Genomic DNA, 13,637 nt, shown 5'->3' with positions numbered 1-13,637 from the left:
TGCTTTTATCGGTTCTCACTCAGGTCCCAAGAGAAAGAACATGCTCTGTCTCGATGGAATACATCCAGAGTTCCTTACGAAACACCTTATCTAAAGACCGCCACAGAAGATCTCCATGTACTATATAGTCTAGGACAGTTGCTTTTGTGAACGAGGAGTTCAGACACCAAAAAAAAAAGCAAAACAAGTCATAACAATAGATAGATTCTATCCAATTAGCTTGGATGTTATGACCTGAACAGAAGAGTAACATTTTATGGAAGTCCATGCAAACGGAGGACTAGTCAGACAATATGGGGAGAGTCTCGGAACCTACAGAGGGGGCAGGCCGGGACATATCCTCTGTAGGCTGTGTCCGATGTGGGCCACCACGTCGTTCACATCCTCGGGGGATGGCAGCTTCATGGACATCGAGCCCCTGTCATGCTCCAGCGCTAGCTGCCGTGGGGGGAGGAGGGGGCACAAAAGAGTCAGTCCCATTTTGCGGCAGAAGCAGCAAATGCAAAAAGAGAGAACAGAGACAGAGAGAGAGGGAGAGAGAGAGAGAGAGAGAGAGAGAGAGAGAGAGAGAGAGGGAGAGAGAGAGAGAGAGAGAGAGAGAGAAAACACCTCTAACCAGGTGTAACCAGGTCTGGAATGATGTTCAGATAAACGCCTGTGATGTGTCAAAATCATCTTACTAAGTCATATAACCACTTTGAGTTCCAGACTTCACGTTTGCCACATGCTCTGGTTTGGTCTTTCTCATAGTTTCTTTATAATAAAAATAAATCAAGAGACTGGTAACACTTAATGAGACACATAACTTAGTTACTCAAGAACAAATCATCCCCCATGATTGATTAATAATGAACGAACATGAAATCAACACATAACCAACACTACAATCTTACTTAACATATTAAGTAAGAGTGTCCTACTACATTGTACCCCCTCAAGTAAAGTGTTACCAACAAACCTTTTGTAAAGCATGTGCAGCAATAACTCAGCTTGAGATGATTTTTTTTCACTCAAGTTCTGACATATGGTAATTTCCATTGCATTAATGCTGGAGACGTCACTTGAAACCCCCGTCAGATTAACACCTGACATCATGATCTGCTAAAACGACAGGCTGACAGATGTGAAAGAGATTCGCCATCTTTTCAAGCACCAGTAATAAACTAAAGGATTTTCAAGTGGGTTTAGTGGAAGATTAGGAATGCTACTCGCTAATGCGTTACCGTCAGTCAGAGGAGACTGCGACGCCCTTAAAATGATCCTACGTCGCGTGTCTGTAAGTCAATTACTGCAGCATTTTCATTTCAAAAAAGGATTCAGCTTTCATGAAAAGGCCTTTTTCTTCCATCAAAAACAGTGAGTTCAAATCGTTGACTTGCAGGTTGGAGAGGTCAAGGGGTGTTACTCAAACGGGACAGTAAGCTGAGAATCAGATGATAACAAACTCAAAGATATAGTGCTTTATATTGATTTGATATATGATTATAGAGGTATGGCTGGGGGAGGGACAGGTTTGCACTGGGCTGCATTCCCCCCACGAATCGAAGGCCTTCTGGTTACAAAGCAGCCAGCTAGCTCCCGCTAGCATCAAAGCTAGTCGTCATCCAGAGAAAAGCAGCTCGACTTTGTTACCTGTGCCGGCTTGTTGCAGGCGATCCCTTGTATCTCCAGGTAATTGAAGGACTGCTCCACCTAATAGACGGAAGAGAGGTCAGGGGATCAGCAGGAAAACAGCTACTGAGAAAAGACAGTTTGTGCATTAAAGACTGACCCCAGGTCAGCATCGCAAACATCCCTGATGTTGACAAAGGCGCTGGATAAGCAGCATTAGCAGAATAAAAGCACAGAGGGGAAAGCTGTAAAGAAGATGTTTGATAGTTTTAAAAAGAGGTGCTTCATAAACAATGCATGACAGTGTGCTAATTGCTCATTCCTTAGCTATGAAATTATATGACATGTTTTAACCAGTCCTGAAGAACTTCTATGTTTTAGAGACGTAAACAAAAGCCTTCCTCCTTTATTGCTTTTTCTGTCATTTATTAGATGTGATAAAAATATTACTCTCTATGCTTTTCAGAGACACAGACACTGATAGGATTGTCCTCGCTCACATACACAAAACACAATGTCCCCACAGCTATATTTATGGGGGCGCCTCAATAACTTTTAGTGATAACCCTGCCCCTCCTCAATGCTAATAACCAGAGAAAGCAATAAACAATGACTTAGCTTGTTCAAAAACAAACTGTGATGTACTAACGTCTATTAATGTCTGCATTTTGGGACATTATTTTTATACACACTTACACAAGACACATTATTAAAGAGATCACTGGGGTGTTCAAAAACATGCTGTGGATTGATGGATATGCAGTGGATTGACGGACATGCAGTGGACTGATGCCACCTCACTTATGATCCACATAAAAGCTCTTCCTTTATGTAGCTGCCTGATTTCCATATCGTATCTTTTTTTATCTTGCAGAAAGGCTGTATTCTGGCATGCGATTTACACCGTCAGTGATGCTTGGCTGACTCGTGAAAAATTCATGGATCTTGCATTTTCAGTTACAATCTTTTTAAATTATACTTTTAAAGCGGAAGAGGTCAGCCCAAGGTGTCTACTATCAAGATTAACAAATTATATCAAAGCCTGACATCCAGATTCAAAAGAGAAGTTTGCAAGATATACTCTGAATAAATTAAGATAGCATCTCTGATAAATCAGAGTGGTGTTGAGTCAAGTTCCTTTTTAAATCTGTTAATAGGTTAAAACCTCACTCTGCATGTATAAAATTAAAACAGCCAAACAGAGACATTAGTGTGGGCCCAGTGTGACAAATGGGGATTAAAATGGGGGAGGATTAGGAGGACGAAAGGGTCTGTGGCGTCATATTCTGTCAGCGTCCAGACCTCAGAACAAATGCTGGACTTGCTAGGATGTGTTATACATTAGGTCAACCATCGGTAGGTTTTGCTGAAGTTACCATTTGGCAAAGAGGAAGGAACATATAGACCCTGTGTGATGATGAGTAAAATAGCACTGAGCACGCGAGCGCTCGCCTACACCCGATTGTTTGGTGCATGAGTAACAGGAACTAAACTGGTGACACCTCAAGCCAAAAACACGGAACCTGAAAGCATTTCAACATCGCGTCTCAGATAGAAAGCAGGAAGAGGGCGAAATGCCAAGAGGACACCCTTGGTAACAAAGGAGGGAGGGCAGGCTGAAAAGAGTGCCCTCAGAGATAAGTGAACGCCGATGAGCTGCTCTCCAAAAAAACTATTTGGCAAAACAGGCATGGTAGACGCTCCACCTATGTCATGGATATGGGAAGGATGGCTGGTTCTTGTGAAAGGATATGATTTAACTTGAACAGCATATAGCAGAGACGAAAACATCCATCCATCCATTTTCCAAACCGCATATCCTACTGGGTCACGGGGGGTCCAGAGCCTATCCCAGAAGCAATGGACACGAGGCAGGGAACAACCCTGAATGGGGGGCCAGCCCATCGCAGGAGACGAAAACAAACATCTGCCATTTCAAATTATGTTCATAATAATATCATAAGGAACCAAAAGTTTCAGAAGGCCCACAGGAAGTTGAGCTGCTGTGCCTGTTCCCGCAGTCGCGCTGCGAAAGCCCATTCCAGGCCTGGCTTACCTTGGCTGGGATGCGGGCGCTTAGAAGGTAGGTCCGGTGAGCCGAAAGTGCCTGCAGAACAACAGAGAGGGAAGGGCAACATCATGAGAGACGAACCGAACCAGTATTAACAAGCATGCTGTATTCATCCATTTGCCCTATCACCATTCTGCACAAGGCATACATTATACCACATGCTGGGAAGGCAATCATTTCTGCTCCTTCATTTCCTTCTAAATCTCATATCTTCCCTGCTTCTCCTGGTGAAGAGCACAGTGGTGGCATGTTGAGCAGGTCAGGCTAGACCTCTCTCTGCGTGGATACAGACTTCAGCCAGTTCTGATGGATCCTTAGACATTCCCAGGTCAGCTGGGATATAATACAGTCTCCCCAGCATATCCTAGGGCTTCCCTGGGGCCCCTACCCAGTGGGACAGGCCCGGAGCAGATCCCTTGGGATCCACCTAGCTGGCATCCTTATAGGATGCTCCAACCAACGAAGTTGACTGTTCTTAATCTGAAGAGGCAACACCTCTATTTTGTGGTCCATCTACATCTCCTAACTCCTCATGTTGACACAGAGCAAGCACGATAATCTTTCAGAGAATCCTCATTTTCCTATACAGTAAGTAATGCTTAAAAAACTGCCATAGAATGAAAAAAAAACCTTAACCACAAACCCAACACCACACAGACAAATAACAGCACTAGGAATTCATGCTTGACACGGAATCCCCTCGTCCGAGATCTCTAATGTAAAGGGTTTAGGGAGCATGTACACGACATCGCAAGGACTAATCCTGGAAAGTCACAGGAAGAGGATTAAATGAGGGGCTGGTTGCCTGCCTGCAGGGAGAGACCAATGCGGTTTAGGGCTAATGCAAATGAAGGTGATAACGGGAATCAAGCGAAACGAACATAACAGCCACAGAAAAGCACTTCATTAAGAGTGCAATTCAATTTCAGAGAGGGAAATTGCTTTACGCTCCTGTGGAGGCTAGGCACAGATTAAAGCAGCAATGACCTGAACACTCTGATCACGAATTTGCGTTTTTAATATGTAAAGACAACACCTTAGGGGAAGAACGAGAGCAGGTGAGAGAGTAAGCCATGAGACAGAGACAATGCAGGGGATTAGCAAGTCACACGGGTATCTTCATACAATCTATCCCCACTTGGGACCACCCAGTCACAGGTCACACGGGTATCTTCATACAATCTATCCCCACTTGGGACCACCCAGTCACAGGTCACACGGGTATCTTCATACAATCTATCCCCACTTGGGACCACCCAGTCACAGGTCACACGGGTATCTTCATACAATCTATCCCCACTTGGGACCACCCAGTCACAGGTCACACGGGTATCTTCATACAATCTATCCCCACTTGGGACCACCCAGTCACAGGTCACATGGGTATCTTCATACAACCTATCCCCACTTGTGACCACCCAGTTACAGGTCACATCTTCATACATCATTCAAACACGGTTTCCTGCCCATACCAGGGCCGTCCTGTCTGAAAGCGCGTCGAGGGCCTTTTTAGGCCAAGGTCCAGTAACGTCAACAGCAGGTGAGACTCTTAGCGGAACCAGTGGCCTCTAAATACAAAGTAAAGGGAACTAAACTAATCGCCTGCCGTGATAAAACATCCTCTGAGAGATTATCTGGGTTTCTCTGAGAGGCCAGGGGCTGTAATGAGGGCAGCAACCACTGGGCAGTAGAGGGATCTGGGTTAGGGCCGCACGATGTGCGATGCTAATATCGACGTCGCATGTCATGTGCATGACAATCATCACATCAGAAGAACCGTGATAGTCGGCTGGGTGGAGATTAAGCTTAGGTGGTGTCTAATTTTTCATACCATCTGGGCATTGTCTGCAGTGGACAGTATTTTGACAGTATTTTCAAAAGCAAGACTATTTCGGTATTTTTAAATCTTCGTGATAAAATTCACCAGGTAGGCTGGAGGGGGGGGAATCCAAAAAAACCAAGGTATTACTAGAATAACTGAATGAGATTAACAATTTTTACTAAAATATTTTTACTTAGGAAACCAAGCTTAGCAATTTTAATTATCGTTCCTTTTCAAGATTATCTAGTGTATGTTAAAAAAATCAGTGTAAAGTTTGCTGCTGCCTTTGCATGAGCAAGAAAATCATAATCATTTTCATCTGTGCCGTCACTCATAGACACTGTGGCGCATTTATAAGAAATTTAACAAAAAGGAGTAATGAGGAGAAAAGCGAGTGAGAACTGGCCTTCTTCTGAGACCATACTGAGCAAAAGCACTTCACACCAACTCCACACCACCAACTTATCTGACTTTACTGGTAGATAAGCTCTACTTGGCTATAGTTTACTTTGGGTGAATATTCATCTCCAGTCTTGCATTAGAAATATTGCAATATTTATAGCAAAAAATCCATATCGAGACGTTTTTTCAGTATTGCGCAGCCACAGGGCTATAAGCAGGCTTTCATCCCAGTACATACTCAATGTCTAACTGGTCTGAACAGCAGTTCATCATACATACTATTTACCTTCCTTAAAACAATCGAGCAAGATACACACAGACTGAGGTTTACTAGAGTTCAAATCAGATATACATCATTATTTAGAAAAAAGACATAAAGCCTCACGTGTGACACACGGGTCGATTTGAAATGTGAAACGTTTCCCTCCAGGGAACGAGTTTCAAAGAGGACCTGAGTCTGTTGCCCCTTTAAGACAGTATTAATGTACAGACATACAGTATACACATGAACACAGGGAGATATTCACAGTGACACTTTGTTTTCCCACCGGCAGGGCAGAGAGACCAATCACACCCCACATTGGCCGAGAGCCCTTTCAGCGCCGCACTCGTAAAAATCAGCCCCCTCAACCAGCAAGGGAACCGGGGACTCCTCGCCTTTTACTGCAAAGAGAGAAACTGAACAGCACCAGTGTGAGGCCTCCAGCAGACGAGCGCCAGTCCTTCACCAGGACAGCGCTCTGCAGCGTCTGCTGCCGGCAGTCACCTCCAGATGGCGACAGAGAGGCACCCCAGCAGACAAGCACCGCAGCGTGGTGTGGTACAAAGGAAACCCCCCGTCCTCCCACCCCTCACTCCATGTGTTACCTGCCCCATGCTCACGTCTACACGGCCACGCAGACGCTGATGCTCAAACACACACGCACGCACCTTCCCGGGAAAAACAGACGACTGAGAACAAAAGACGTCTACCCCATACCGCAGCGTGTGCCCCAGGAAATTGTCTGCGCTTGTCAAACAAGGCCTCACATCATCATCCACCCCCACTGTTACCATGGCAACGAATCCCCCCCCCCCCCACACACATATGAGAGTAGCATGTTTTTGCAGTGTGGAATGGGTGCTCCAGACTCCGCGGATAAGAAAAACGAGATATGTGTCTATGTCGCCAGCCGCTGACTAAGATTTATCACATAAAGGGAGCCCCATTCGTACCAGGTGTACTCTGCATTTAAAGAACCAATTAAAACATTTCAGATGCAATCTGGAATCCTCTAATAAGCAACATTTTTTATACGAGAGGTAGCTTAAATATTTCCTCCATTTTTGATAAATATTATTACATATTGAAACACAAATGCTGCAGGAAATGAAAACTCGGCATGACGAAGAGTCGATTTAAATAATATTTTCTGGTTTCGCCAGATTTTACAGGACGGAAAAAGGAAAGAAATGGAAAATTGGGGACTGAAATCATGGCTACCAGCATCCTCATCCTGTCCACTCAAAGCACCCTGAATTTACCAGTGGGGGTGGGGAGTGTGTCCCTAGATCTTCCAGTAACATTTCACTGCAACGAGCATTAACACAATGAACCACCTATCTACCCCGATCCAGCACATCTGTCTTCCATAACTGCTTATCCAGTCACAGGGTCCTGGAGCCTATCTTAGAAAGCACATGGCACCTAGTTGCAGAAAGCGCTGGATGGGAAGCCAGTCCATCGCAGGGCACACACTCACACTCTGCAGATGATTTATATCAAGTACTCCCAGTTGTGGACTGCGGAAGTAGACTAGAGTACCTGAACAAAAGCTAGAGACAACCTGCACAGGGTTACGTACTGACCCTCTGTGTTTCACCCATCTATGCACCCATATCTACAACCAGGGCAGATCCCGGACGGCCTGGTGGGGTCCGGTCGCCCTCACAGAAGAGGAGCACCTTGGGGCCGCCCAAGCACGTGATATATCGCGTCATACCCAATAAATCCCAAGTGCTAACGTGTTACATCTGTGCACCACATTAGCGGATTAAATAACCAGTTATAATATGCGATACCATAAATCCTAGGGGCTGGCAAACGTGTAGTTAGCCTTAACGTATGTGTGTGGTTTTGGCATTCGTCTACTGGAAAGCGAAGCAGTTACACAGAGCATCAATCACTCCGTTTTATATGATGGCCACGACAGCGATCCGATAAATGCGAAGAGTGATTTACTCCAACACAATGGAAAAACAGCACAATCCCTCTAAAAGACCTGATAAATGGAAACAAAGCAGCATTATCAAAATGAGAAAGAATAATTATGCCAGCAATAATTACCTAAATGCCACACTATACTTAGTAATATTCCTGTTATTGGGTTGTACTGAGAAATTACCTAAAATAAAGAGTTATTCTCCTTTAGGCCGCTGTCTCGCGTAGCAAACATAAAAACTTTGGCCCTGTACAATGAGAGCACGGGGCGCCTGCTGTAGAGGCAAACATTACTGTCCGCAGGATAACAATGGGTTTGTTTTAATAGAGGCACTGACTAGTCAAAAGACTCAGTGTTACACACCAGGTCAGAACAATCAGTGGTTACACGGTCTGGCATTGGCTCTGGGGGTGTCGGAGGGGTGGTCTGGTTCAAGGGTCACGCACAGCAGCACGACAGACACCCAAGAGCAGGTCAGCCACGACACGCGCAGACCCGCGGCAGGACCAGGCAGCCAATCAGGAGCCAAAGTACGACCAGAGGGCGAAATGCTGGTCTCTCCTCCGTCCCGATGTCGGCTGGCCCCAGGACAACGTCACGAGGAGGGATGCGGGAAAAAACGGACTGGGGGAGAAGGGAAGAGCATATTTTTGGAGATTATGCCCACACTTATCTCTCCCCCCACCCCACGCTATTATAATGGAGGCCCCACCACACTGAGGTTGCCTTGATGCATCATTTTAAACAAAACAAAATCAAACAAAACATGTAGGTGAGATGATGGGGCAAAACAAGACGTGAGATATGATCAGGGATGCCATTCATTTACCCCCCAACAACGCTTTCAAGAAGAACGTCTCTGCTTCGCGCTCATTCTCACTCCTGCAGGGAGCTGGAGGCTTTGCGTCTCCGTAAATGAGTCATGCCGCTCCTTCTGCTGCCCGAAATTCAGGCTCGGGGCTCCGTTTACCGCTCGCATCGGGGATAAACACCAGAACAAATGCCAAACCAAGGACAGAGACCCCACGACGACGTAAAATTTCAGAAGCATCTCAATGTCACACATGAACTCCTGAATGACGGAGCAGCCAATCGCCCCTCCCCCCCTGCCCCCCATTCTAGTAACCTGCACTCTTTGATGTCGCTGTCAATGATGCAGCTCACAGCCACTGAACCCCTCCCATCCTGGAAATCTACAAGACCCTGCAACACGCAGGACCAAGCTGGTTCCCCAGCCAGAAATCCTTACATACACGCTCGCCGCCTCGTTCCTCACGCTGACATCCCGCGGTGACCTCAGGTGACCCCTTTGCCACTCCGCCGCGAGAGGACAAGCTAATTATACAGCACGCAGGATATCACCCCCATCATCCTCCCTCCTGCCGAGACCCTCGCTTCACTGTCCCCGACTGTGACGCCCGTATTTACATCATCATTCCGACACCGTCACTACAGCTCAGCAAACGCCGTCAGGTACAGAGGAGGTTCCCAAGCGGGGTCAACGGCCGTAGGTCTGCTGTTAATGCCGGGAACATCCTGTCTCATCTTCTGCCCGACTTCCTCCTTAATCATGTTTCCACTGTCAGTTCGACATCAACTCTGCTGATGACATTTTACAGCTGCAGCTCTGACACATACATGGATAATACAGGCAGAGCTTAGATTGCTCTTGCACTCCATAAACACACGGTTAGTAGATTTGTGTCTGAAGAGTTCACAGCGTGCATCGTATCTACACTGCCCAAAGCACGAGCGTTTCCCCTGAAAACTGGCATTTTGCAAAGTAATAATTCATCTCTGTAACATCAGCGGAGAAACACTATCAACTCTACACAGGAGAAAAAATACTCTGAACGTTGCCACAGGCCAAACGCTTACATGGCACCTCTCAGCTGATGTGAGATCAGTCGTGTACGAAAGAGCTACCTGGGGAATACAGGATTTAATATAGTTAAATGAAAGCAAATAGGATGGCATCATTATCAATGTCCACGGGGCCCTGCTTCACATATACAGGTGCGGGAGTATGAAGAGCTTTGAGACGTCTGTTACACTGAGTTCATTTGTTTTTATACAGGAGTTTTAATTGTGAAAGATACGTATTCCCAGTGCTGCAGGATACACCCATGCTGTAGTGAGCTGGATGGGGTGTGAGGCAGGGCTGCACCAGGCAGGCTGGGTGCTGATTATTCACTCCCTGTGGAGTGTGGGTGGGCACGCTCGCTCGGGAGAGAGCCTGTGATCACAGGCCAGCACACACCCACAGACGCAAACATGCGTTACTCTGTACACCAATACACACACAGATATAATCACACGCATTCCGTATACAAATACAGAGAAACAGACAAAAACACGTCACTCTATGCACAAATACACACACAAACACACATATTCAATAACACAAATACACAATCAGACGTAAACTCAAAAAGACATGAAAGCAGAAATGCACAAAAATACATAAAGCGTCACGTGTGACACATGAGTCGATCTGAAATGTGAAGACCGGCATCCTACCCATGGTGTCCCCGGTCTCACTGTGACCCAGAACTCGGTATGTGGTTATGGAAGATGGATGGATTAACGTACATTAAAAGAAATACATCATAGATATCTATTTAACAAATGCTTTTATCAAGAGCAATGTACAATTGAGTAAGCAGGGTTAGCCGGTCCCAAGAGCAATTAAGGGCCTTGTACCAGGGCCCAGTGGGAATATCTGCCTCCCAACTCTGGGATTTGAGCCAACAACCTTCCGTTAACAGATAAACTGCCCTACCCCACTGAGCTACACACCTCCCCCAGCAGCAAGACATACTACAAGAAAATCATTTATTGGGCCTTATCCATTAAAACTGCTTTCTCAACTCACAGGGGATTTCATTTTAATTACTGTCCCAATCAATGCTTAGATGTAACAAACACACCCCATGTCAGGTCCAAATAAGGATGGGGGAGGGGGGGGGGCATGATTCCCACCGCATAGCAACTTCCAAACTAAATATGCATGCAAGCATTCACAAGCAAATTCTCCAAGTTCGCTATAACCTTGTTAAAAATTAACCTTGACATACAAGTCTTTCCATCAACAGGCGGAAGTAAGTAAGGGCCTCGACCGTGACGAAGGCCAGGGTGTCCTGCAGCTCCCCGAGAGCGATGCTGAAAGCCGCTAGCGAGCTCTGCCGAGCGTGCCGATGCGCTCGCTATTCAGAGACGGAGATAATTACCAAGCTTCACTGCAGCTCTGTGTTCCCGACACTTCGCAAGTCAGCAAAAACATCCAGGGTGATTTTTCTTAGCCCAGTGAATGACAGGAACAAGTTCAATAAAAACAAAATATTATGCTTTATTTATTTAGCACAGGGTTCCCCAATCCTGGTGGGCCAGTCTGTGGCATAGCCTGTAGATTTCCCTGCTCAAACACACCTTATTCAGCTCACCAGCCAATCGCCAGGTTTAGTAGGTGTGTCTGAGCATGGAAATCTGCAGGCTGCGCCGCAGACTGGCTCAACAGAAATGGGAAGTCCTGATTTAACAGATGCTTTAATCTAGTATGAGTCCTATCAATATTTCAAGCAGAAACAGGTGGCATAGTGACTAAATTCCTCAATTGTACCACTCAGTAAATCTTCGACTTAAGGGATCAAAGAGTTAATCAATACACTGCGGGGCCATTGAAAATAAACCAGCAAGGATACCCTGCAGATAAAAGACCTGCCCCTGAATAACTCACTGTGGTAATGACATAATGCGATAATATCCTTCTGTGACGCTACCTTAGCATAGCTGAGCTTCAGCCTGCATAGTGTTCGGCTCTCCTGGACCTCAGGCTTCCTCTGTGACCTCAAGCCTTCTCGATGACCTTCTCCAAGTCCTGTAGGGTCACTAAGGCTACCAAGAGCCTGACAACGGACACCTTCTGGGGATGGTCGTTAGGTCTACGCTCACACTCAGACTTGCTCTACCCAAGTTAATGATTTCAGCACACACACACATCATACACATGCGTGCACCTCACCAGCGTTACCTATGAATTATTGATTCTAGTAACCTATGACCTGCCAGACATGCAATTTAGCATAAATTTGATTTATAAAGGGGGTTTCATTGCTGTATCTTCATTCCCTAATGAACATTATCAAACATTTAGGTGGTTTTCAGATGACTGATACATAGTTCACAATGGAGGCTATTAAGATAGCAACTCCGGGTCAGAATGATTATGACTGAAAACGTGACACGTATGAAACAAGTGACCACATGACAGCAGCCAGCACTCACCCCGAGAGTCCCTCGACTTGGGGTGGGGGGGGTCGTTATTGTTAAAGCTCAGAGATTCAGAACCAAGCACAAATTCAACAAGTTACCCGAGGGCCACCATTCATTTCCAATGTCACACATGACCTCAGGACAGAAGGACTATCAGGTGCTGCCCACGTGAACAAAAACGCTCTTAGCGCTAAGCGGCATTCCTCTTAATAATAAGATAAAGGGCGGCGGGATGCCAAGGACCCCAGGAGTGCTTTGGGGATTGGAGAGCTGCAGCCGTGGGGGTCTCAGGCTTTAGACTGGCCCCTGAAATGGAGAGCTGACCTAGTTCTGCTCAAGTCACAATAACCAGTAGTGGGGGGGGGGAGTATAGGGGTATATGCTCCCTGGGTCAACAAAGTTTAATAAGCCCCCTCTCTGCCTGTTGCCCGCCTCCGGCTATGAGACCCTCCCCCTGACACTGACAGTAACGCTGAGGAAAGCAGCAAACATGGTCACTTACACATCGCCCACCGACCCACTGGGGGATTAAACAATCTCAGTTGGAGATCAGGAAAGATTGCATTCACGGACAAATCGGTAGTGTAGCTCAGGATGGCAAAGATACAATGTTGAAGGAGGGCAGCCAGATCCGACCTTTCCACACTCCACTGAAATTCGATGGTGGGTGTCTGAGGTCTGCCTACCGCCGCACGAGAGCCCCTGAGACTAAGAGGTGAAGAGTCCCGGCAGGGAGCAGGAAGGTCAGTATCACAGCACCTTTCAGCCTGATGCTACATTCACTTCACCTTGCTTAAGTCACATGATTTCCTCACAATTACAGAGGAAAAATTTTATGCATTTATTTCTCCCACACTTACAACAAAATCCCCAGAACCACGCTGACAAGTTGACCTCTCTTGTTCCTTGGGTTAGATGAAAGAAGCCCAAAACCTTAACACAGAGCGTCAAGACAACGTGGAGTCAGAGGTCAAGGCATTGCTCACTAAGCAGTTTCTAAAACACGGGTCTCAGCACCATTCAGCTTAATCTGATCTGCAAGCAAGCCTCTTCACTTCACCCTCACAAACACTATAATCCCCTTAAACTGTTAGACTGCCTCTTGTGGACAAAATGGTCCCCCTCAGAGGGAAGGGGGGGGGGGGGCTCTCGGATAATTAATAAGGATAACAGAAAGGGGCACCGAGGACCGACGAGTGAGGATACGTGCAGTAAGATAAGGTAACAGAACTGAAAACCGAACTGCGCATTCAGTGCT

At 46.2% G+C, this 13,637-nt stretch overlaps 1 protein-coding gene across 4 annotated transcripts in view; it reads right to left on the bottom strand.

Moving 5' to 3' along the window:
* LOC125749243 (F-actin-uncapping protein LRRC16A-like) overlaps window positions 1–13,637 on the bottom strand; it is a 72,804-nt gene that overhangs the window by 41,552 nt on the left and 17,615 nt on the right. For all 4 annotated transcript variants that reach the window (XM_049026305.1, XM_049026308.1, XM_049026306.1 and 1 more), the window contains exons 3-5: window positions 3,668–3,718; window positions 1,633–1,692; window positions 317–438 (exon numbers count right to left, since the gene is read on the bottom strand). In XM_049026305.1, the coding sequence (XP_048882262.1) occupies window positions 317–438; window positions 1,633–1,692; window positions 3,668–3,718 (233 nt within the window). The remainder of the gene's footprint in view (window positions 1–316; window positions 439–1,632; window positions 1,693–3,667; window positions 3,719–13,637) is intronic.

This window comes from Brienomyrus brachyistius, chromosome 9, assembly GCF_023856365.1.
Source record: "Brienomyrus brachyistius isolate T26 chromosome 9, BBRACH_0.4, whole genome shotgun sequence".
Taxonomy (NCBI): Eukaryota; Metazoa; Chordata; class Actinopteri; order Osteoglossiformes; family Mormyridae; genus Brienomyrus; species Brienomyrus brachyistius.
Note: the sequence above shows the minus strand (reverse complement) of the source record. Positions and strands in the feature narration are given on the sequence as shown.